Below are 22,641 nucleotides of genomic sequence, written 5' to 3' on the forward strand. Positions count from 1 at the left end.
ACTTCTATAGTGAATTATCAATAGTAAATATGGGTTTGTTAAATTGGTAATTTACTTATTTGTACCAATCCATTTATTCCGGTTTGGGGTTGTGGGGAACAGTAGACACAACTGCTACATTTGATGTTGTACTTGCCCATCACACTCACACAGGGATGATTTAGATTTACTACTCAACCTTATTTCAACATTTTTGGGATAACTGAGGAAATTAATGAAGGTGCAATTGATCATCAAAACTTCACATAAACACTGACTAAACTAGGATTTGAATTCTGGACTCTAGAGCTCCAACCACTACACTACTGTGTCATGTTTGCCTAAGTTAGTCATATGCAATTAAAAAAAATATTCACTTAATTGAAAGAATTGTAGTTAAATGGTATTGATTTACAGTGTTACAAACGGATTGTGTTAATGATAGTAGAGCCACAAATATTTAGGTGAACCTTTATTACAGAGTTTTACAGTATTTATGGTTTCCCACATAAAATCTCAGCAGTTAAACCAACAAATGTTAACATGTTTTTCATTCTCCATCTACTTCTTTCTTTACTGCAGGTTATTATATTAACCTTACTGTTCTTGGCTCTAAAGTGCCATACAGAAGCCTTGCTTTCCCATCCACAGCCCTGTCCTCAGCAATTTGATTGCAACCAATAATCCCTCATTATCAAGATGTCTGTGAATGACCAGATATGTTTGACAAAACAATTTACTTTGAAAATAGCTCTTATCTACATGTGTCTTGGAAATAAGAAGAAATACTACAATATAGCATTTCATTTTGTAATTTTTTTTCTCTCCGTTATTATAGTTTAAAGTTTAATATGAAATATTATTTTACATGACCCTTTAGTTTGGATATAGCGGGTTGGATAATGGATGGATGGATATTATTTTAAGTTTACCTTTGTGGTTTCAATAATGTAACAGTGTTACTTTTCTTTTACACAGGAGATCTGTATTGTGAATCACAATGAGAAAATGCAACGACGACAAATCAGTGAAGAAGACTACACATCCTGTCATGCTGTTCAGATGGTATGTTAGGCAATAAGGTGTCAGCTATACTTGTTACCTGAGAGAAAACATCAGATTATTCAATCTTCCAGACATATACATTTCTAGAAGATATACTTTCAAATAGCCTGAAAACTGCTGGCATTTCCAAGCACTGTGTGAAGCCAATTAGTAAAGCAGTCAGCCTCTAAGCAAGGGAGTTTAAATGCCAGTGGCAGTTTAATAGATTTTAATTCCTCTATTTAGAGTTTAGTTTGTACCATTTTTGTTTAATGGTATTTGATTGTTAGAAGCAGACTTTAAGAATATTTAATCAAAGTAAATAATATTTCTTGAACTAACCAACACTGTAGTGCTTCCTATAATTTTGACAGATCTCAAAATTAGAATATCACAATACAAATCTCAATAGTTTTAGAGATGCTTTAATTTATCTCTTTTGAGACATGGAAAAATTTAACTCGCATCAAAATGAAAATTTGCTAACATTTATCACCTATTTTGCCACTTCTTAGCTGTGTATAGAATGCACTCAAGTAAAATATATATTTGGTTACGTTCAAATTTAAGTAACATGAAAATGATTTAACAAAAATGTTTTATTTTTATAATTTTGTAAGTGTATTTCTTTCTACAAGTCTAATACTATGTGAGTTGTGCTGTGATGTGTAGTTTCCATTTGATTTATCTTTTTTTTTTAAACATAACAACTTATTGCACAAGTCAGGCAGATGTTAACACAGTGTCATGTGAAAATGATGGACAGGGTGCTAGGCTATTTGGGATAAGCAGTATTTTATAAAATTAAATTATATTCACATCTGATTGCATGTGTGTAGTTAAATGCTTTCCCTACAGTACAGTGAATCCATCATCTTTGAGCGTCATGCTCCTGTTAGCAGGAAAATAATGTTAAACCCACCTTAGACTGGAAGGAGCACACTTCTCCTTTTAAAAATAGTTTAATATTATATGAAGAGATGAAGGTTCCTTTGCGTATTACTTTAAGATAATGGAATACCAATTTATTTGAAACATTCATATTCACAATTTATTAATGTTTTATTCATATTTACAATTTCGGCCTCTGTTTCATAAATTATAAGCTATCCGGTCCATGCCCCATTGCTAACAAGATATGGACATGTGCTTACCTGTACCCATGTTAATCCCTGCAGAATACCTTTAAGGTGTACTTCTAGCCAAACAGATATAAAACTTTAGGTAATACTTTCCCAGAATCCAAAAATATCGTTGTTCTGAAATACTTTCTCTTGAGATGTTTTTAAGATAAGGGATCAGAAAATTGTATTGCTGGTCATTGGGAAACTCACAGATTGTTGGGTCGGGAAGTGTTTGATTAATTCTTTACAATACAGTAATCCCTCACTACATCGCGCTTCGACTTTCGCGACTTCACTCTATCGCGGATTTTATATGTAAGCATATCTAAATATATAACGCGGATTTTTCGCTGCATCGTGGGTTTCTGCGGACAATGGGTCTTTTTACATCTGGTACATGCTTCCTCAGTTGGTCTGCCCAGTTGATTTCATACAAGGGACGCTATTGGCGGATGACTGAGAAGCTACCTAATCAGAGCACACACTTAAAGTTCCTGTGTGCTGATTGGCTCAGCGACGGAGTGCTGCATTAACCAGGAAGTCTCATCTCACTCATTTAGCATTAACGTGCTCCTGCTACTGCTTCAGGGGCCGTGTCCAAGCGCCAACAGAAGATGCAAATGATTGCAGAAAAGGTAAAAGTTTTGGATATGTTGAAGGAAGGGAACAGCTACACCGCTGCAGGACACCATTACGGCACGAGTCCACGATTCTTTTTATTTAAAAAGGAGGAAAAGCATATAAGATCTATAGCCGCAGTGTACTTTAACCAGGGCACAAAATGAGTTGCAAGTGGACGTGATAAGGCAGTAGTCTGGATGGAATCTGCTTTAGGGATTTGGATTGAAGACTGCCAGAAGAAGAACAACGGCGATGCTACACAATTGCCTGAAGAGGCTCCTTTAGAAGAGCTGTAACGCTTTCCTTTGTTGTGCAGTAAAATTAAACTCATCGTTATCTGACAAGTCGTCGTGTCATTGTTGGTGAGTAACCATAATTAATTATCTACGTACTGTACTTATTACATGTACATAGTTTAGTGTCACTGTACACACATTTTACTGTATACAATTTTTCTTGCATTGTACGTATTTATTGTTGGTGGCCTGTCTGTCGTAATGGCTGTAACATATGTGATATCGGAGACGCTCGATATCTTTAAAATAATATTTAGGTTTTACTGTATATAAACTGTGTTTACATACATAATTTCAACGAATCTTACCTAATATCTAAGAGAATACAAAGGGTTTATGCTGTATAATTGTGCGGGAAATGTTTATAATAGTGTGGGAGAGTTTATAAGGGCTTAAAATATATAAAAAGAACCATATGAACATATGGTTTCTACTTCGCGGATTTTCACCTTTCGCGGGGGGTTCTGGAACGCAACCCCCGCGATGGAGGAGGGATTACTGTATTTCCAAGGAAGTATATACTGGATATGTGGGAATGTCATAGCAATTTTTGACACAAGCTAAACGTTTATCTAAACCTAGACACTAAAGTTACTCTTGCGATTAAATTTTAACATCTTTGGAAGTCACTGTGAGGTATTCAAGATTAAGTCTTAAGTTTATGAACAGATGAGGACATTTGATAGCAGTATCTACCAGCATTGCAAGTTGAATCAAAACATACTAAAAGAAATTTGAAGAAAAGATACTGATATCTCAGCATAGTTTTAGTCAAGATCAGATTCCTCTTGTCATCGCAGGTACTGTATATACAGTTGCAAAAGCAAAAAAGTTTGTGAACCTTTTGGAATCACCTGAATTTCTGTCCTAGTTTTTTCATAAAAGTGAGGTGACAATAATAGACAACCATGAACTGCTTAAACTTAAAACACACAACAGATTATAGGTTTTTGTCATTATTAATCATATTGTTTAAACATTCAAAGTACATGCTAGGAAAAATATGTAAACCCTTGTAAGAACTGCAGCAATAATCTCCACCAAACAGTCCCTGTAGCTGCTGATCAGTTTCCCACAATGGATAGGAAGAATATTCTATCATTCCTCCATATGAAACTGCTTTGGTTCACTCCTGTTTCTGGGATTCCATGCAACAATAGCTCTCTTCACATCATGCCAAGGCATCTCAGTTGGGTTGATGTCTGGATTCTGACTTGGCCATTCCAGAACATGAATTTGCTTTTTTTTTTTTTTTTTTTTAAAGCCGTGGTTGATATACTCCTGGGGTTTAGGGTTATTGTCTTGTTGTAATACTCATCTTCTATTCACCTTTAAAAGGTGATGGATCACTACCCTGACATTATACCATAAACCTTCATTTTGTTCCCTTTATGACAGCAATCTGTCTATGCCCTGAGGCTGCAAAGCAACCTCAAACCATGCCTCTTCTTCAAACATAGCTCACATTTAAAATGAGGAGGTTTTGGTTTTTGGAGTGCAGTGCTTTTTCTCTTCCAAACACAGCATTATGCAATTCGGCCAAACAGTTCAACATTTGTCTTATTCATTCGTAGAACATTCTCCAAGAAGCATTATCCAAGTGGTCTTTGCAAACTTAACAGACAAAAAAAAATTGTATTTTTTGAGAATACAGTAGTAGTTTAATATTTGACATCCTTTCATTAAAGCCATTTTTGGTCTTTGTATTTCTTGGACACATGACTACAGACTTTGGCAAGTTTAAGAGATTTGCATAGATGCTGTGCTCTTAGGGATCTTTTCACCTCTCAATGTTTTAGACCTCCCTGAATTTTTCATATATGAAGTATAGGGAAAGTATTGGAATCTTCCAAAAATTCAATTTCGAGATTTTGATGAATCTCGACATTTTAGACCTCCCTGAGTCCAAAAATACCATTTTTGGAATTGTCTGTGTGTCTGTCTGTGTGTATGTAAACACGATAACCTGAGTACGTTTTCACTTAAGTCAACCAAATTTTCATTCAAGTATTGGGTACAAAACGTAAATTTCTATCAACTTTTGCGTTTTTTCCGTTAACCGGAAATTGTACTTTACCTTTTATTCATGCAGCTGCAGAGCCAGATTTATTCAACTTTACTTTTATAATAATTGTTAAACATATTATTTATTTGATTTGATTTGTTGTTGATCGTTCTTTAATGTACATAATATAAAAATACAATAATTGTCTTGCAGTTTACTCCTTAAATATCCATCCCCATATCTGAGTATACGAGAAAGTCTAGAGGAGACCACTCCCGATTTTCTTTGAAAGGAGTTCAGTCTTAGGAACAGTATGAAATATCTGAATTTGTCTTACTGTGGGTTGTTGAATGTCTGTGCCTCAGGAATAGATTTCTTCAATGATAATCTGATTTTTCTGTTGTAGGGCATGGTTCATATGAATGGATCTTTCTTCATGACATAGACTCCCTCAGGAGCCACACTGTTCCTTTTTTTGAATACGACAGGGTACCTTCAACCAACATATTCGATTTCATTAATTGAAACACCTGATTCCAATTCGTTTTTGGAGAAGTAATTAGAGGCCTAGGAATTTACATACATTTTTCAACTAAGACTATGAATGTATAGACAATGTATTCCATATTTGTAAAACTAAAGGATAACATGGAAACTCTATTATTATTTTTGTTGTCGATATTATTATTATAGGCATAATAAATTATTTCGTTTATTTATAAATGAACAGTAGTTTGTTGCTAAAATCATACAGCATTAGATTTTTGAATTATGGGACTTTTATCCCCATCTACATATCTATGAAATGTGAAAAGGGCAGTTGTTTAGAAATACTCCTTTACAGAGTTTATAAACCTTGTTCAATTTTGTATGTGCTTCCAGAGGAAAAAACAGCAACAAGAAGAAGATGAAAAAAAAAGCTTTTGGGTCAGTCAGGAACGTCAGAAAACACTGGACAGACTTAAGAGTTTTAAGCAGGTCAGTGTTGGTTAATTGACTGACAGATGATTGATGATGTTTATGTTGTTTCCCTTTCCTATTTATTAAAATCTTAAATTCAAGTTACTTATGTTCTTTTCATTAAAGCTTGCTGGCTAAACTTATGTATTTTAATGATGTTTTCTTATAACAATTATTTGATATTACTGCACATTTGTCACCTTGTTATCTTCAAATATTAGCGTTTATAATGGTCGTTAACAGATAATGTTGGGTCTTTAGTTGTCCTGCAAACTGTATGAATCCATCCATCCATCCATTTTCCAACCCGCTGAATCCGAACACAGGGTCACGGGGGTCTGCTGGAGCCAATCCCAGCCAACACAGGGCACAAGGCAGGGAACCAATCCCGGGCAGGGTGCCAACCCACCGCAGGACACACACAAACACACCCACACACCAAGCACACACTAGGGACAATTTAGAATCGCCAATCCACCTAACCTGCATGTCTTTGGACTGTGGGAGGAAACCGGAGCGCCCGGAGGAAACCCACGCAGACACGGGGAGAACATGCAAACTCCACGCAGGGTGGACCCGGGAAGCAAACCCGGGTCTCCTAACTGCGAGGCAGCAGCGCTACCACTGTGCCACCGTGCCGCCCAAACTGTATGAATGACTGTGTAATTTGAAACAACACTGCTGTCCCTTAATATATGTGTCAATGTCAATTTATTTATATAGCACATTTAAAACAACATAGTAATGCTGTGGCCAAAGTGCTTTACAATAATAGAATAAAAGAAAAACAAAACAATTAACATAAAACATAAATAGAAATAAAATATATGAACATAAAATAAAATAAATAATAAATAGAAGTAATGTTATATAATCACACAGCGGAAACCATCAGTATTACTGAAGGTCACGGAATGCAAGTGAATAGAAATGAGTCTTTAATCTTGTTTTGAACAGTTCAATTGTAGACGACTCCTTTATATGACGAGGTAAAGAGTTCGACAGGCGAGAATTAGCAGCTGCAAAAGCCCTGTCCCCCTTGGTTTTACACTTGGTACTAGGGACAACCAGAGACAGCTGGCCAGAAGATCTAAGCACTCTAAGATGGCTGATGTAAAACACACAGTTCAGATAAATAGGCAGGAGCAAGCCCATGTAAAGATTTCAAAACTAGCAGCAAGATTTTAAAATCAATTCGAAAACTGACAGGCAGCCAATGTAAACAAGCTAAAATAGGAGAAACAGAGTCATACTTTGTTGCCCCAACCAGAAAGCGAGCGGCAGCATTTTGGACCAACTGTAACCTGTGTATCAGGGATTTGTTAATCCCAGAATACTGCGAGTTGCAGTAATCGAGGCGAGAAAAAATAAATGCATGAGTAGCTATCTCTAGATCCCTAGAAGATAAAAAAGGCTTTATCTTACCTAATAGACGAAGTTGGAAAAAGCAACTCTTGACTACAGAATTTACTTGTTTCTCAAAAGAGAGGTTACTATCAAAGGTAACACCAAGATTGCAGACTTGAGATTTGGAAAAGACAGAGAAAGAGCCGAGAAGTCCAAGACCAATTTGGGCTTTAGTTGATGGACCCACTATAAGCACCTCTGTTTTATTTTGATTTAGATCAAGAAAATTATTAGCCATCCAGGATCTTAGTTCAGACAGACAGTTGTGGAGTTGATTTGTTGCAGAGTTGCAGACAGGAATATAAACCTGAGTATCATCAGCATAGCAGTGAAAAGAAATGTTAAATTTCCTAAAAATCGCTCCAATAGGGTGAAGGTATCCATCCATCCATCCATCCTCTTCCGCTTATCCGAGATCGGGTCGCGGGGGCAGCAGCTTGAGCAGAGATGCCCAGACTTCCCTCTCCCCGGCCACTTCTTCTAGCTCTTCCGGGAGAATCCCAAGGCATTCCCAGGCCAGCCGAGAGACATAGTCCCTCCAGCGTGTCCTGGGTCTTCCCCAGGGCCTCCTCCCAGTTAGACGTCCAGGAGGCATCCTGATCAGATGCCCAAGTCACCTCATCTGACTCCTCTCGATGCGGAGGAGCAGCGGCTCTACTCTGAGCCCCTCCTGGATGACTGAGCTTTCTCACCCTATCTTTAAGGGAAAGCCCAGACACCCTGCGGAGGAAACTCATTTCAGCCGCTTGTATTCGCGATCTCGTTCTTTTGGTCACTACCCATAGCTCATGACCATAGGTGAGGGTAGGAACATAGATCGACTGGTAAACTGAGAGCTTCGCCTTGCGGCACAGCTCCTTTTTCACCACGGCAGACCGATGCAGAGCCCGCATTTCTGCGGATGCCGCACCGATCCACCTGTCGATCTCACGCTCCATTCTTCCCTCACTCGTGAACAAGACCCTGAGATACTTGAACTCCTCCACTTGGGGCAGGATCTCGCTACCAACCCTGAGAGGGCACTCCACCCTTTTCCGGCTGAGGACCATGGTCTCGGATTTGGAGGTGCTGATTCCCATCCCAGCCGCTTCACACTCAGCTGCGAACCGATCCAGAGAGCTGAAGATCACGGCCTGATGAAGCAAACAGGACAACATCATCTGCAAAAAGCAGTGACCCAATCCTGAGTCCACCAAACTGGACCCCCTCAACGCCCTGGCTGCGCCTAGAAATTCTGTCCATAAAAGTTATGAACAGAATCGGTGACAAAGGGCAGCCCTGGTGGAGTCCAACTCTCACTGGAAATGGGTTCGACTTACTGCCGGCAATGCGGACCAAGCTCTGGCACCGATCGTACAGGGACCGAACAGCCCTTATCAGGGGGTCCGGTACCCCATACTCTCGGAGTACCCCCCACAGGATTCCCTGAGGGACACAGTCGAATGCCTTTTCCAAGTCCACAAAACACATGTAGACTGGTTGGGCAAACTCCCATGCACCCTCTAGGACCCTGCTAAGGGTGTAGAGCTGGTCCACTGTTCCGCGACCAGGACGAAAACCACACTGTTCCTCCTGAATCCGAGGCTCGACTATCCGACGGACCCTCCTCTCCAGGACCCCCGAATAGACTTTTCCAGGGAGGCTGAGGAGTGTGATCCCTCTGTAGTTGGAACACACCCTCCGGTCCCCTTTCTTAAAGAGGGGGACCACCACCCCAGTCTGCCAATCCAGAGGCACTGTCCCTGATGTCCATGCGATGTTGCAGAGGCGCGTCATCCAAGACAGTCCTACAACATCCAGAGCCTTGAGGAACTCTGGGTCACCCCCTGGGCCCTGCCACCAAGGAGTTTTTTGACCACCTCGGTGACCTCAGTCCCAGAGATGGGGGAGCCCACCTCTGAGTCCCCAGGCTCTGCTTCCACATTGGAAGGCATGTTAGTGGGATTGAGGAGGTCTTTGAAGTATTCCCCCCACCGACCCACGACGTCCCGAGTCGAGGTCAGCAGCACACCATCCCCACCATATACAGTGTTGACACTGCACTGCTTCCCCCTCCTGAGACGCCGGACGGTGGACCAGGGTGAAGGTATATAGAGAATAAAATAGGACCCAAAATGGATCCCTGAGGAACACCATATTTAAGAGGAGCAGTAGATGAAGAAGAGGAATTAAAAGTCACTGAAAAGTGTCTACCAGTTAAATATGACCTGAACCAGTTAAGAGCAGCCCCCTTAAGCCCAACAAGATGTTCAAGCCGCAACAGTAATATCTCATGGTCAATAGTGTCAAAGGCAGCGGACAGGTCAAGGAGGAGAAGGACTGCCGCATCACCTGAGTCAGTAATAAGAGAGATGTCATTGAACACTTTCAGGAGGGCCGTTTCAACACCGTGATAACGCCTAAAGCCCGATTGGTAGATCCCAAATAAATTATTGGAGTTAAGGTGATCAACCAATTGATTATAAATAATTGTTTCTAGAATTTTAGCCAGAAATGGTAGTTGGCAAATTGGATGAAAAATGGCTAAAACTCCAGGATCCAATTCTGCCTTTTTTTAGACGTGGACGGACTGCAGCATGTGTAAAAAATGAGGGCACAACCGCCGAACTAATAGAATCATTGATAATGGCTAGTAAGGGTGCGCCCAACACATCAAAGGCTTCCACTAAGAGACATGGTGGTACAATATCCAGAGAACTGGGGGCTGGTTTAAGGGTGTCAATAGTTCTTTTTAGCTGTGAAAGTGAGACTAGATCAAAGGATTCTAAGACAATGTCATGATTAACAGTAAGAAGTTCATAGCCCATTTGAACAATGCCACGGCGGATAGTATCGATTTTGCTGACAAAGAATGATAGAAACTGGTCACATGAATGAACAATGCTATTTAATCCCGTCGTAGAGTGAGGGTGAATGGCCGGCCGCATTAATTGAATTAAATAAGACCCTAGGATTCTTTGAGTGATGGGATACTAAATCGGCAAAGAAGTTTTGTTTCGTTATCTTAACTTCAGCCTGGAAATTGAAAAGAGAAGTCCTAAAAATCTGTTTAGAGACAATCAGTCCGTCTTTTTTCCAACGCAGTTCGACAGGCGCGGCGCAGTGATCGTGTATTTTCATTTAGCCAGGGAGCAGGTCTACCCTTACTACTGTGTATCTTGGACGGAGCAATTGAGTCTAAAAACGTTTTACAGGAAGAATTAAATTTTACGACAGAATCATCGATATCATGCACATAAAGACTAGAGAAAATGGTTTTAAAATCAGATATAATAGAAGAATTTAAAAAGCGCGAGCAGCGTGGGGGGGCAGCTATTAGTCGGGACATCAACAGTAATATTCAGATCCATCATTATAGAAAAGTGATCAGTAAAAGAAACATCACATAAATCAATATTATTCACTGAAATGTCACGAGTAAGAACAAGATCAAGGGTGTGACCGAGAGAGTGGGTTGGCGTATTAATATGCTGTATAAAATCAAATGAGTACAATAGTGATAAAAAGTCATTGACCAAAGGTTTCGATTGACAACAAACGAGAATGATGAAATCACCAACAATAAATACTTTGTCATGAGAGAGGGTAATATCAGCCAGGAGATCAGAGTATTCAGAGATGAAAGTATCATTAATTACAGGAGGTCTATAAACCACGGCAAACTGCAGAGAAGGGGAGCTGCACACTTCGAAAAGTTGAAGTTCAAAGCTGCTAAACGGACACCTTGTAAGGCTCCGACACAAGAACATACTTTTAAAAATAGTGGCAATGCCCCCAAAATCCCCCCCCACGATGAGTCAGGCGAGGAGAGTTTAAAAATGAATAACCTGGTGGAGTCATATCTGTAAAACAAGAAGAGTCACCATTTAAAATCCAAGTCTCAGTGATGAAGAAGAAATCCAGATTATTTGAGGTAATAATGTCTTGCAGAATAAAGTTTTATTAGACACTGATCTGATGTGTTTTGATTGCATTAATCCCTATAACAGTATATTGTTAATGAAATGGAATTTTGACTGACTTAAGAAAACCACCTGCTATTCTTAGAGTTCTGTAACTGTTGGTAACTCAGATCCTTTTCTTTCTTTTTTTTTTTTTCTTTTACAATTTTGTGCGTGTTTGTGGCTTTCGAGATTGTGTTATCATACCACATAGTGATACCATTGCCATCTGCTGGGATATTTTGTGTAGTGCAGCAGTTGAAATTCAAAGTCCCCAGCTGACTCGCTTAGGTTTTCTTGTACCTATATTAGCATGACACAAATGACACAGTGCAGTAGATGAAACTAAGATTGTTAGTGACCTGTTAATGACTGACAACACTATATAAAGCCACATGACAAAAAAGCAATATAACAACCATACCGACTATTTTATTCTAGCTCTGTGATAGAGCTGTTAGCATACTCAAATTACTTTTACTTATGGAATATTGTGAAATATTTGAATTATTGTGGTGAGTGAGAACAGTCTAACCAATAAAAATTTTTGTGGAATAAGTGAAGTGTCATTTGACATGCTACTGAATGCACATAAAGAAACCCTGAGCTTTATTTCAAGCTACCCTTCTCAATCTAAACTGAAAATGATCTGTGCCACAGTGTGTACCACTCTGAAATGTCATTCTTTACATGTCTTGTATATAAAAAGAACACTCTGTATCAACAAGAAGCAAACAAAACTCCTGCTTGGAAAGAAAAATATGTGTCTGCTACATACTATAAAAAATCAAAGTATCACTGATGAGGTAATGGGGGATGAATTTTTGGCAGCATCCAAGAGGTCTTGGCAAAACATTTGACAGCTCAGCAAATTTAGGTTGGATGAAAACTCTAAATGAAGGTTAAACCTTAGATCCAGAAGGAGCAACACAGATTCCATCCTGGTTGTGGAAGAGTAGGGCAACTCCTTGACATTGAAAAAATATTGAAGCATCCATAGGAGCTGCAGACAAATTTAACATTTGTGCATCCCATAAAACCTTGCGTAACAAACAGCAGTGGTAATTTTCATAACCGTGTATCAGACTTTCGTGGTAAAGTGGATGTTAATGTCTTCACATAAAGCTTTTGCCACTCACTCTGTATCTCTGTTGACACCTTTGATCACAAGCCATGCATAATGACTAAAAGAATAAGATCAAGAGGAAAAAAATATTCAAGTGACCATTCTGCATAGGGTTGCTGGGCTAATCTTTAATGATGCAGATTCATGTTAGTATAGTGTCATTTTCATAAATCGGTAGTAGTTTAAGATGCTCTTTTGGCCTTTTGTATTGGGCCAAACCATCCCGCTACAGGCGTTCTGTCTTTGAGTTGGTCTGTGTTGCCAGTGCATGATTTATGCAAGCATGTAGATGGACAACAAAGTGAAGCAAAAGTGACAACCAACAGCATATTTAACTAAATCTTAATTTAAAAACAGAGTAAACCACAATATAAAAATATATTCAAAAGGAAATATTCTGAGTAGCTTTTGACTCAAAATATTAATCTTTAATACTATAGGCACTTTAAAAAAAATGACATTTTGGAAGTAACGTTACTTGTGTAACTAAGTGCTTAACTGAAATTTCAGACAGTTTCTTTTTAACAAACCGTATTTAACCCTTAGTTCATATTTTTGGTTGGTATGTTAGTTAATGAAGTGAGAAGTTTAAGATGTGCTTGTTGTCTGTGATATTGAATTAGTCAGAGAAAGGACAAAAAATCCCACAAGCATGATCCAACTATGACTGTTCTGATTTGTTAAAAATACATCAACAGTATTTTGATGCAAAATGATATATCTGCAGCCCATGAATGAGTGACCGTTATTTTTAGGGTTCATTTTATAGTGACTTTTCTTCATGTATTAAATATTTATTGATAGGGTATTCAATGGCTTTGCTTGTCTCCCTATTATAAAAGAAAATCTTGAGACAAGACAAAACTATTGCCAAGAGATTTTTTCAAGTCTCGCACTGCTCTCAACCATTTCTGGTTAATGGCCCATGCCCATGGTCCTCTCACCTCTCATTCGTGTGAATGCTCTCAGCTTTTATAAATTTTTATGTTTTCCTCACTTTAAGTCGGTGGTGATGGTGTGGAAGATGAAAACATAAACTTACCATATCCCGTAGAATATCTACAACCGTTAACACCGTCTGGTCTTCCACAGGCCGAATTACTGTTGAAAGAAGGATGTATCATAATGTTATTACGTAATTTATGTATGAGTGATGGGCTATGCAATAGGACAAGATTAATTGTATTCAAAATTGGTCGAACAGTTCTGACATGTAAAATTTTAACAGGCGACAAGAATGTAGTACATCTTACATGGATAACATTAAACACCGACCCCAAAGGAGATCTTCATAAGCCATTCGTATTAAAACGTTTACAGTTTCCCGTTAGAATAGCTTTTGCTATGACAATTAACAAATCACAGGGACAAACATTCAAAAAGAGAGAGAAAGAAACTATATTCACTCATGGGCAGTTATACCTTGCATTGCAACTATGTAAGTTCAAAAACTGAATCAAAATTCAGTGCGATATTGACGAAAAGTTAATTCCAAATATTGTTTTTGCTGAAGTTTTACAGTAAAAGTGTAAGTTTAAAAAGTATTTGCATGTTAATTTCAAAGCCAAACAGAATGAAAAAGTATAACGCAACGAATACCTCTAACGCAACATGAAACATTATTTTCTTTCAATTTATTACGTTTTACTATTTTTTATTATGGTTAATTACTTGCTGTAATGTAAAATAGTCAGTTCTATTATGCATTTGCAACAATTCCCATGAAAATAACAATCTGTTGTGGCGGACAGCCGGGTCCCATGCCCGGCAGGGACGCCCCTGCTACTTATGTTCCGGGGGAGCAGCCATGGACAGCTCAGTACCTCCCCCGGGTCGCTTGGTAGCAGCCTCCCTGGCCAACGGAGATTCCCCAACCTCCCGCAGGGCTGCTTGGGAGATGGAGTCCTCCACAGCGTGGTTGGGGCCCGGGATGGCCGCTAGGGGGGGCTGGCTGGTTTGAACAGCCTGGCTGGACGACTCTTCGGCCCCACCCGGAAGTGCAATTAGGACCAGGTGGTCAAGCACCTGGAACGCTTCCGGGTGGGCTATAAAAAGGGCCAGACACCACCACTCGAGGAGCCAGGGTCGGGAGGAGGAGGACTACGCTTGCGGAGGAGTGGTGGTAAAAGAAAGGATTTTTGTGTTGTGTTGGGATAGTGCTTTATGGACGGTGTATTGCCTGTGGGACACAGGGAAGATGTGCGCCCACGGGTGAAGACAACTAAAACGTGTCTTTAATTTATACGTGCCTCTGTGTCCATCTGTGCTGGGTCGGGCACCTATATAACGCCTTTGTTACACTGTTTAAATTGTACATCTGCTTCCCCATATGCAAGCGGCAGGGCTGTGAAGTGGCTAGCATATAGCGCCCGCCTGGGGGTTGGCGAGTGAAGCGAGCAGGGGGAAGAGCCCCCTAGTTTTATAAAAGGACGTAATAGTAGTGGACATCTTCTCTTCCATACTTTTCATTTGTGTTACTAACAAAATGAAGTCACTTCACAGATCTGGGATTTTTTAGTCAGATTTATCCTGATTTGCTTAGGGTTTAACACTTCAGTGACAGTATTGGGGAAGTATTATGTGGTTATTGTGGCTAGTTTGATGTAGATAAACAAGATTTTGTTTCAAATTAAAAGGATTAGGCTGCCTAGCTCTTTATCATTTTGCTTACATCACCACTTTTCGACCAAGCGAAACAAAGCCTTTTTCTACAACATACTGTACTAAACCTGACTTACATGAGCATATAGTCTCCTTTGTATAACGGAAAAGCAAGTGGAAATAGAAGGCACTGTGGATACAGTATTGCTAATACAATGTGGTCTGGCAAATGCCCCTGCAGTATTCTAAGCTTTTGTTAATGATGTGTTCAAGATATTCTAGTATTGTACTGTATGCAAAATTTATGTCAGTCAGTCAGTCATTCCCCAACCCGCTATAGCCTAACACAAGGTCACGGGGGTCTGCTGGAGCCAGTCCCAGCCAACACAGGATGCAATGCAGAAACAAACCTCGGGCTGGGTGCCAGCCCACTGCAGGGCACACACACACACACACACACACCAAGCACACACTAGGGACAATTTAGGATTGCCAACACACCTAACCTGCATGTCTTTGGACTGTGAGAAGAAACCAGAGCACCCGGAGAAAACCCACACAGACACGGGGAGAACATGCAAACTCCACACAGGGAGTCTCCTTACTGCGAGGGCCACCGTGCTGCCCTCGCAATATTTATGTATTTCTTCTAAATCTGAAGTGTTCTTCGTATTGCATGTATTTAACATTAATGAAATGTGAGTTTTGTTACACCTCATATACTGATTTTATAGTATTGTATAAGATAATGACTGCTGCAAGTTGTTAAAAAAAATAAAATATGTAAAATGTAAATGAATTTATTAAAAAAAAAATGAAAGCAATAGAAACATAACCTTATTAGTGCTATAATTATGTAAGCAACAGTATGTAATATTTTAAAAGTATGTGGTTTACATTAGATGCTTATAATGAAGTTTAAAATCTTTAAATTCTTTTTGTGCAGCGTTATCCTGGTCAAGTCATACTAAAATCAACCAGACTGAGGCTTGCTTCTTCAAGAAGAAAAAATAGTAGTGTTACTGCTGTTGGCAGTCCAGACCAGTCTCAGTCTCTGGCAGTAAGTGTACAAACTGAGGATACAGCAGAAGTGAAAGACTCGGCTGCAGCAGCAGTTTGTAGAATATTGCAAGAAGCTGGAGCAGTGGAGCTTGAAGCCACCTCATTACCTCCTGAAAGTACCCCATTCACAACACCCTCAGAGGTCTGTCTTCCTCTTTCCCTACCTCCTGATTGTAATCTTCTGGTGCATACTTCACCTGCTGCAGCCTGTGAATCTATTGTCCCTACCCTTCCTCCTCCTCCTCCTCCCCCACTTCCACCCCCTCCATGTGAAGATGTCTTTCATGTCAGTGACATGCAGTCAGTATGTTCAGCAAAAACTGATGCTTCAGACAACTTTAAACCCCAGCCTTCAGCCCAACTTTTTGACAGTAGTCAGCTGGTGAATGCAAGAAAAAAACTGAAGAAAACAAGTGCATTGGAAGCATCACAAAAAAGAAGAGGTAATCATGGTTTGATTTTTCTTCTTCTGTTTTCCTGTGTTTACATGCAGTTCTTTGTAGCATGTCTTAAATGTCATCTTTTTCCATTCAGTTTACATCACGTGTTGATTTTTCTTTTTACTAACTTGCAAACTAGTGTGTTTTTACTATGTTCATAAAAAATAGCTGCATTTGGCTGCTTCAGTGCTGTAATAAGTGTAGACTATGCCATTTCAAATGTACTAATAATATTCAATTCTGATATAAAAATAGAGTAAGATGACCTTTACCACAGTTCTTGTTTTTGATTGCTACTTTCATGGCAACCGAGCCTGGTAACACGTTGCGTGTTGGTCGGACACGTGGGAGTTCTACCATATGTTCTAGTTTAGTATGATTTGCAGCACTATTCACTGGGATAAGTACACCCTTATTTAAGTTAATTTTGAACGCAGGGATCCTGTGAAATTTATCTTTTGATTTAATATGAGTGGCAGTGCTGAATATATATCAAACTTTTATTGCCTTTGAAAGAGATACTTTTTGTTTGAGCCCACCCCTTATGATTCCCCTATATATCTGGCGGTATACAGAGAAATGTAGTCAGGAGTTCAATAGCAAAACACACTGGTGATAATGAAAAGCCTCTCCTGTTTCGGCATTCAGGTGTGAAATGGTCAGAATTTATACTGAGGCTTCTTGGATAGAATATAATACTATCAAAGTACAGGTAATTGTCTCAAATTGTCTGACATAGTTTTTAAATAAACATAACTCAAAATATTCTACAATAGGTGCATAAAACAGTATGTAATGGATTGTAGTTAAACCCTAAAGCAGTGGATGCTGGAGACTGCCTTAAAAAGACCATTGGTTACAGAGTAGCTGAAGCTGTGTTCAGCTATGGCTGCACTTTACTCCCACTTCTCCATCTCTCAGTGCCCCTGTCTCTCCCACCCAGCCTCCTTCTCCTTTTCTTCCTGTACCAATACAAAGTCTCCCACTGTTAACATGGAGTCTGAGGTGACAACTCCCTCACACTCTCCTTTTCCCCTTAATGTTTCCCTATTTTCAATATCTTATGAAAGGGTAAAGGAGAATAATTTCTTGCTTGTACTGAATTCCAGATCATTCTTTTACCCCTCATAATGCATATTTGAATGATAATTAACTTGAAATTAAGAAAGATAATGTAATAAGCTACTAGCATGTAGCTTTGTGAAAGGGTGCTTATTTGCAAATACATTAATGTTGCCTTCACAATTTAGGATCATTTAACATATGAACAGAAAGTATTTTCTTTTTGTTAAACTTGGATAAAAGAATGCCTTTTTAATTAATCAGAACCTTTTGTCAATGAAGGAACCACACCTTGATACAGAATAATTTCAATAGGCATTCCAGCTCAGTTTAAGTCTATTACAGTTGTAAGGAGAAACAGTTTTATTAAGGGGATTTTTGAAAAGATCTGAACAGGCAAAATGGACAACAAAAATGGTATACATATGAGATAAACCCATAAATAAGGAAAGCAGAACATTACATACTAAGAAGAAGTTTGAGATCACAAGCTTGTATTACCAACTCATAAAAGTCAGAAAGTGCCACTGATGAAACTTTAATTTAGGATGAAAAGAAGCTTACTAAAAGGCAAGTATATAGAGAGTATCCTTCTCTTTATCCTTCTCATTTTACTGTAATTGTATAAACAAGAATAGAAAATGTATTAATAAATGAAAGATACATTATTTTTGTTTTGCTGTTGAAAGCACAGTATAACAATTATAGTGTCTTTTGATCAAAAATATTTTACAAAATCATTAGTTTGAAAAACCCCCAAATGACTTTTCAGTTTTATGTATTCACATGCCCTTTATATATTTAATGGTCAAGTGTAAGTGTGTTTAAATCCAAATGTCTATATTTTGTTCTTTTGACAGTAAGCTCACCAATGGATGAAGTGCTTGCATCCTTGAAAAGAGGCAGTTTTCACTTACGAAAAGTAGAACAACGTACCATTCCACCCTCACCAGAAGAAGATGATAGCAACAATATTCTGGCACAGATCCGCAAAGGTGTTAAACTGAAGAAGGTACAACGTGAAGAGCTAAAAGACTCCTTGGGAGAACTTCCAGATTCCACCGATCCACTCACTCGTAGCATTCATGAAGCACTGCGGCGAATTAAAGAGGCATCACCAGAGTCAGAATCTGAAGATGAAAGCTTGCCTTGCACTGACTGGGAAAACTAAGTACTCGACAGCAGCTTTATTTATGTGTTTTAGTAAACATCTGTCTGACATATATTGGGTCTGAATGAGAGGCTTTTACTTTGTTTTTGTTAATCTTAATTTCTTAAAGGTCAAATCCTGATGATCACTGTCTCAAATTTATCGTTTGCACATTTGTAATTTGTTTATATTGTGTGAATGAGGGGCCACTAAAAATATTGAAATACTATATTCAAATCATAAGTCAAAATTTAATGGTGACCCATGTGCACGAGTTCAATGACTTACAGCAGACAGTGGGTTACTTGAGTTAAACTGTGAAATCACAGTGTTTTATTATATATCTGCCTAAGCTGTTTCACAGTATTTTTCCTTTTACTGTACTAGTATAGGAAGTAAAATATTTAATCATACTAAGCTAGGAATTGGAAAGACATTATTTTCATAGATTTTTTTTTTATTCTTTATTGGCATTGTTTACTAAAACAAGAGAAGGGACCCTTAAGTTAGGGTTTTATTGATACTGTAACTTCATAGGCATTTTCCACAAAATATGTATACTTTCGTTAAATATTTTTTAGTTGCACTGATTTAGCCGTGGTTTTCTCCTTGAGTTAAATATGTACTCAAAGGACCGGAAATATTCCTATCATTATAACTGTAGTGGCAATAGAAACATTCACTTTAAATGATCTCAAGGTCATAAGAAAATACACTAAAATAAAATCAAAAGAAATTTGAATATTTAGTTTCTATTTATATGTATGTATGTATGTATGTGTATATATCTAGATATATATGTGTGTGTGTGTGTGTGTGTGTATATATATATATATATATATATATATATATATATATATATATATATGGTTGAAATAGTTTACTGTCAAATAATGCAAAGAGTATGCGACACGTGTTTCGCCCTAATTCTGGGCTCATCAGGCGTACACACTCACTGCACTCCCTTACGAGAATCGAACCTCGGACGTCAGCGCTAGAGGCGAAGCCCCTAATGTTGCGCCACGGAGTGTGGCTCGTTCATTTGACAGCATGTAGATCGGGGTAATTACAATCACGGCATTCGTAGTCTGATTGATATATATATATATATATATATATATATATATATACACACACATACATACAGGTATTTATATTTGTAGGTATATATGTACAATCATTTTATCACTTTTCATCCAGCTTGCCTTAGTCATATTAAGTGAATGCTTAAATCTGGAGTTGTATTTTGAGGAAAACATTAAATTTGCACATTTAGTGATATGGCTTTGGAGAACTAATTGGGGGAAAAAAAAAAAAAAAAAAACTAAGAAATCGTGCTGTTTCAGATTTTAAAAAAAAATTTAAAGCATATTATAAATAGTTTATTTATTTGTCTATGTAAGTCCATCCAGTCCATCAAAATTGAGAAATGAGGATGAGGTTGCTGGTGGCTGAAGAACAAGGCTTTTATTACAAGTCCTCTTCTTTCATTTTAAACCCTTTTCAAACTTCTTCATTTTGTGGCACCTAACAAAATCACTTTTATACTCCATCTTTTGTGTGACACTTACTAATCCAACTGTTGTCACAGTTGTGTTTGCAGTGTTTGATATCCACACTCATCTCTGGAAAGATTTCTCAATGATGTAATGGGTGCAGTGATGCATACAAACCTAACCAACAGGTCATACAGCAGATCGCTGCATATTATAGACTGAAAACACTGTACTACCTGAAAGACATCATGACGTGGGGCCATTTATTTCAGCTTCCTGCTGAATAAAGCACTTGAGTCTGCTTACAGTGTTTTTTAGTTATCAAATAACCTTTAAAATAAGTTGCATATTTCTGAAGTTTTCTTTATAAATTGCCTGGTCGAATTGCTTCCTTGGTCAATGAGGTCAGGAATGTGTAATTAATGTGGTACTTTGTGTGTAATCTTCAGTAAAAATGAAAAAAAGGTTTACTATTCTTCACCATATAATTGCGTTTTCAGTTTGTCACATCCATTTTTTCATTTTGTTTCTTAACCAACTCTTTCTTTTAATATGCATATATTCTTTATTAGAATAATCCATCCATTTTCCAACCCGCTGAATCCTGAAGGTGGTAATTCAAAGCACTTTTGTGGCAATAAATCTTTTAAGTTATAGGTAGATTGTAATAAGAGGTTATTTTTATGTGCAAAGAAAATATTCAGAAAGGATGCTTTTGTTAGCTTGTAGTGAACAAGCTTGCCATATTCCCCTATTACATATTTTCAAAATTAATTAGACCAATATTTTAACCATATATAATATACTTACACCATCATCAACACAAACTGATATATCTAGTCCAAGTGTAGACGTAATGAATGTTGAATGAAATTTCTTAATATAACGGTAAACCCACCTTACATTTATATTTTTCCGTTATTAAAATTGTTTTTAATATCCCTAATAGTTGACATAGAAAGTGCCTTTTTTTATCTCTTACACATGCTAAACAATGGCTACTTGCTCTTGTTGGTTTTGTACACCTTCAGGTTAGAGGTAAAATGTCTAAGAAAATGGTTGTGTCAGCTGTATAAAATACTGGTCACTGTTGATTTAAATGAAGGGCAAGTGTTGATATTTATGAAGTAAAGAAAGAATGCAGACCATCATATACAGAATATACTGTGTAATACACTGTAAGATTAATAGTGGACACTTGTTAAACATTAGATTATGAAATTGAAATGTGTTCATTAAAATTTACAAATTACTTGGTGTGATGCCAAAATCAAAGATGAAATGGACTGATATTTCAGATATTATTATATAAAAAATAAAGGTCTCACAAATGAATAAGCAGACGACAAAGATAATTAATAGCACAGACAAAACAAAAGCAGCGCTGCTACACTTGAGGCTGTTATATTTATTGGTTGTTAATGATAAAACCAGTCAGCTTTCATGTACATTTTTTACTGTGCTGTGATTTTTTTTTTCTTTTTTTATAATATTCAATTACATTAAATCATAATTGAGTCTATATGCACACTATAGGTTTTTGTCTCAGTTTTGCTGCTCATAAATAATATATATTGCCTACCTGCACACGTCTTCTTTCCAAGAACTGAAGACAGGCAGATTGGCCGTCTGTGATTTATTTGGTTATTGAAGGCATAGAAAAGTCTCCTGCCTGAGAGCTTCGAAGGAACCAAAGTTTATAAAATAAATTGCAAGTCAAGAAAGAAAATAGCCATTAGCATCTTATTGTGAGTACATAGCAATGAACTTTACACCCATCCTAGCGGGAGAATTTCTAAATCGAACAATCATGTTGTTATATTTGTGTATTTAAAATTCTTGGAATGCAGCATTTGTTTCCCTTTAGAAATCTTACAATGGTTAGAATTTTATTTCATATTTATTTGAAGGGCCTGTAAATTGGTATTGCTTTGGAAAGTTAATGTTTTAATTAGCAAAGCAACTGTTGCCTGATACAATATCTGTATTTCATAAGAAGAAAAATAATGCATTAAAGAGTTCATTCTCTGCAAACTGAAGTAAAGGCTGTCAGTAAATTTAGATTCTTTTTTACACCAAAATCAAGTACTGTAATTTCTCTGAAGGTGTAATACGGCTTGTGCTATGCTTTTCTGTAAAAGGGTGGAAATCAAGGTGACTTGACTACTTTTGAGCTTGCATTGTGTCTCAATGTTATTGGTAGACACTCATAAATGCAGTGTGTTGTCCAGGAATATTGCATCCCTTCTAGTCACAGATCACCTACTGTTCAGCCTGGCTACGTTTTTGCTTTGCTTTGCTTTCTTGTGCTTTGTCGTCTAGGCTGG

The 22,641-nt window shown here is 37.9% G+C and overlaps 1 protein-coding gene across 1 annotated transcript in view; it reads left to right on the plus strand.

Moving 5' to 3' along the window:
- The window catches only part of jmy (junction mediating and regulatory protein, p53 cofactor), a 117,064-nt gene extending 97,504 nt beyond the window's left edge, over window positions 1–19,560 (plus strand). The window contains exons 7-10 of the mRNA XM_051929506.1: window positions 958–1,044; window positions 5,952–6,047; window positions 16,051–16,609; window positions 18,529–19,560. Of these exons, the coding sequence (XP_051785466.1) occupies window positions 958–1,044; window positions 5,952–6,047; window positions 16,051–16,609; window positions 18,529–18,839 (1,053 nt within the window). The 3' untranslated portion in view covers window positions 18,840–19,560. The remainder of the gene's footprint in view (window positions 1–957; window positions 1,045–5,951; window positions 6,048–16,050; window positions 16,610–18,528) is intronic.
- Window positions 19,561–22,641: the final 3,081 nt, after the last annotated feature.

This window comes from Erpetoichthys calabaricus, chromosome 7, assembly GCF_900747795.2.
Source record: "Erpetoichthys calabaricus chromosome 7, fErpCal1.3, whole genome shotgun sequence".
In the NCBI taxonomy this organism is placed as follows: Eukaryota; Metazoa; Chordata; class Cladistia; order Polypteriformes; family Polypteridae; genus Erpetoichthys; species Erpetoichthys calabaricus.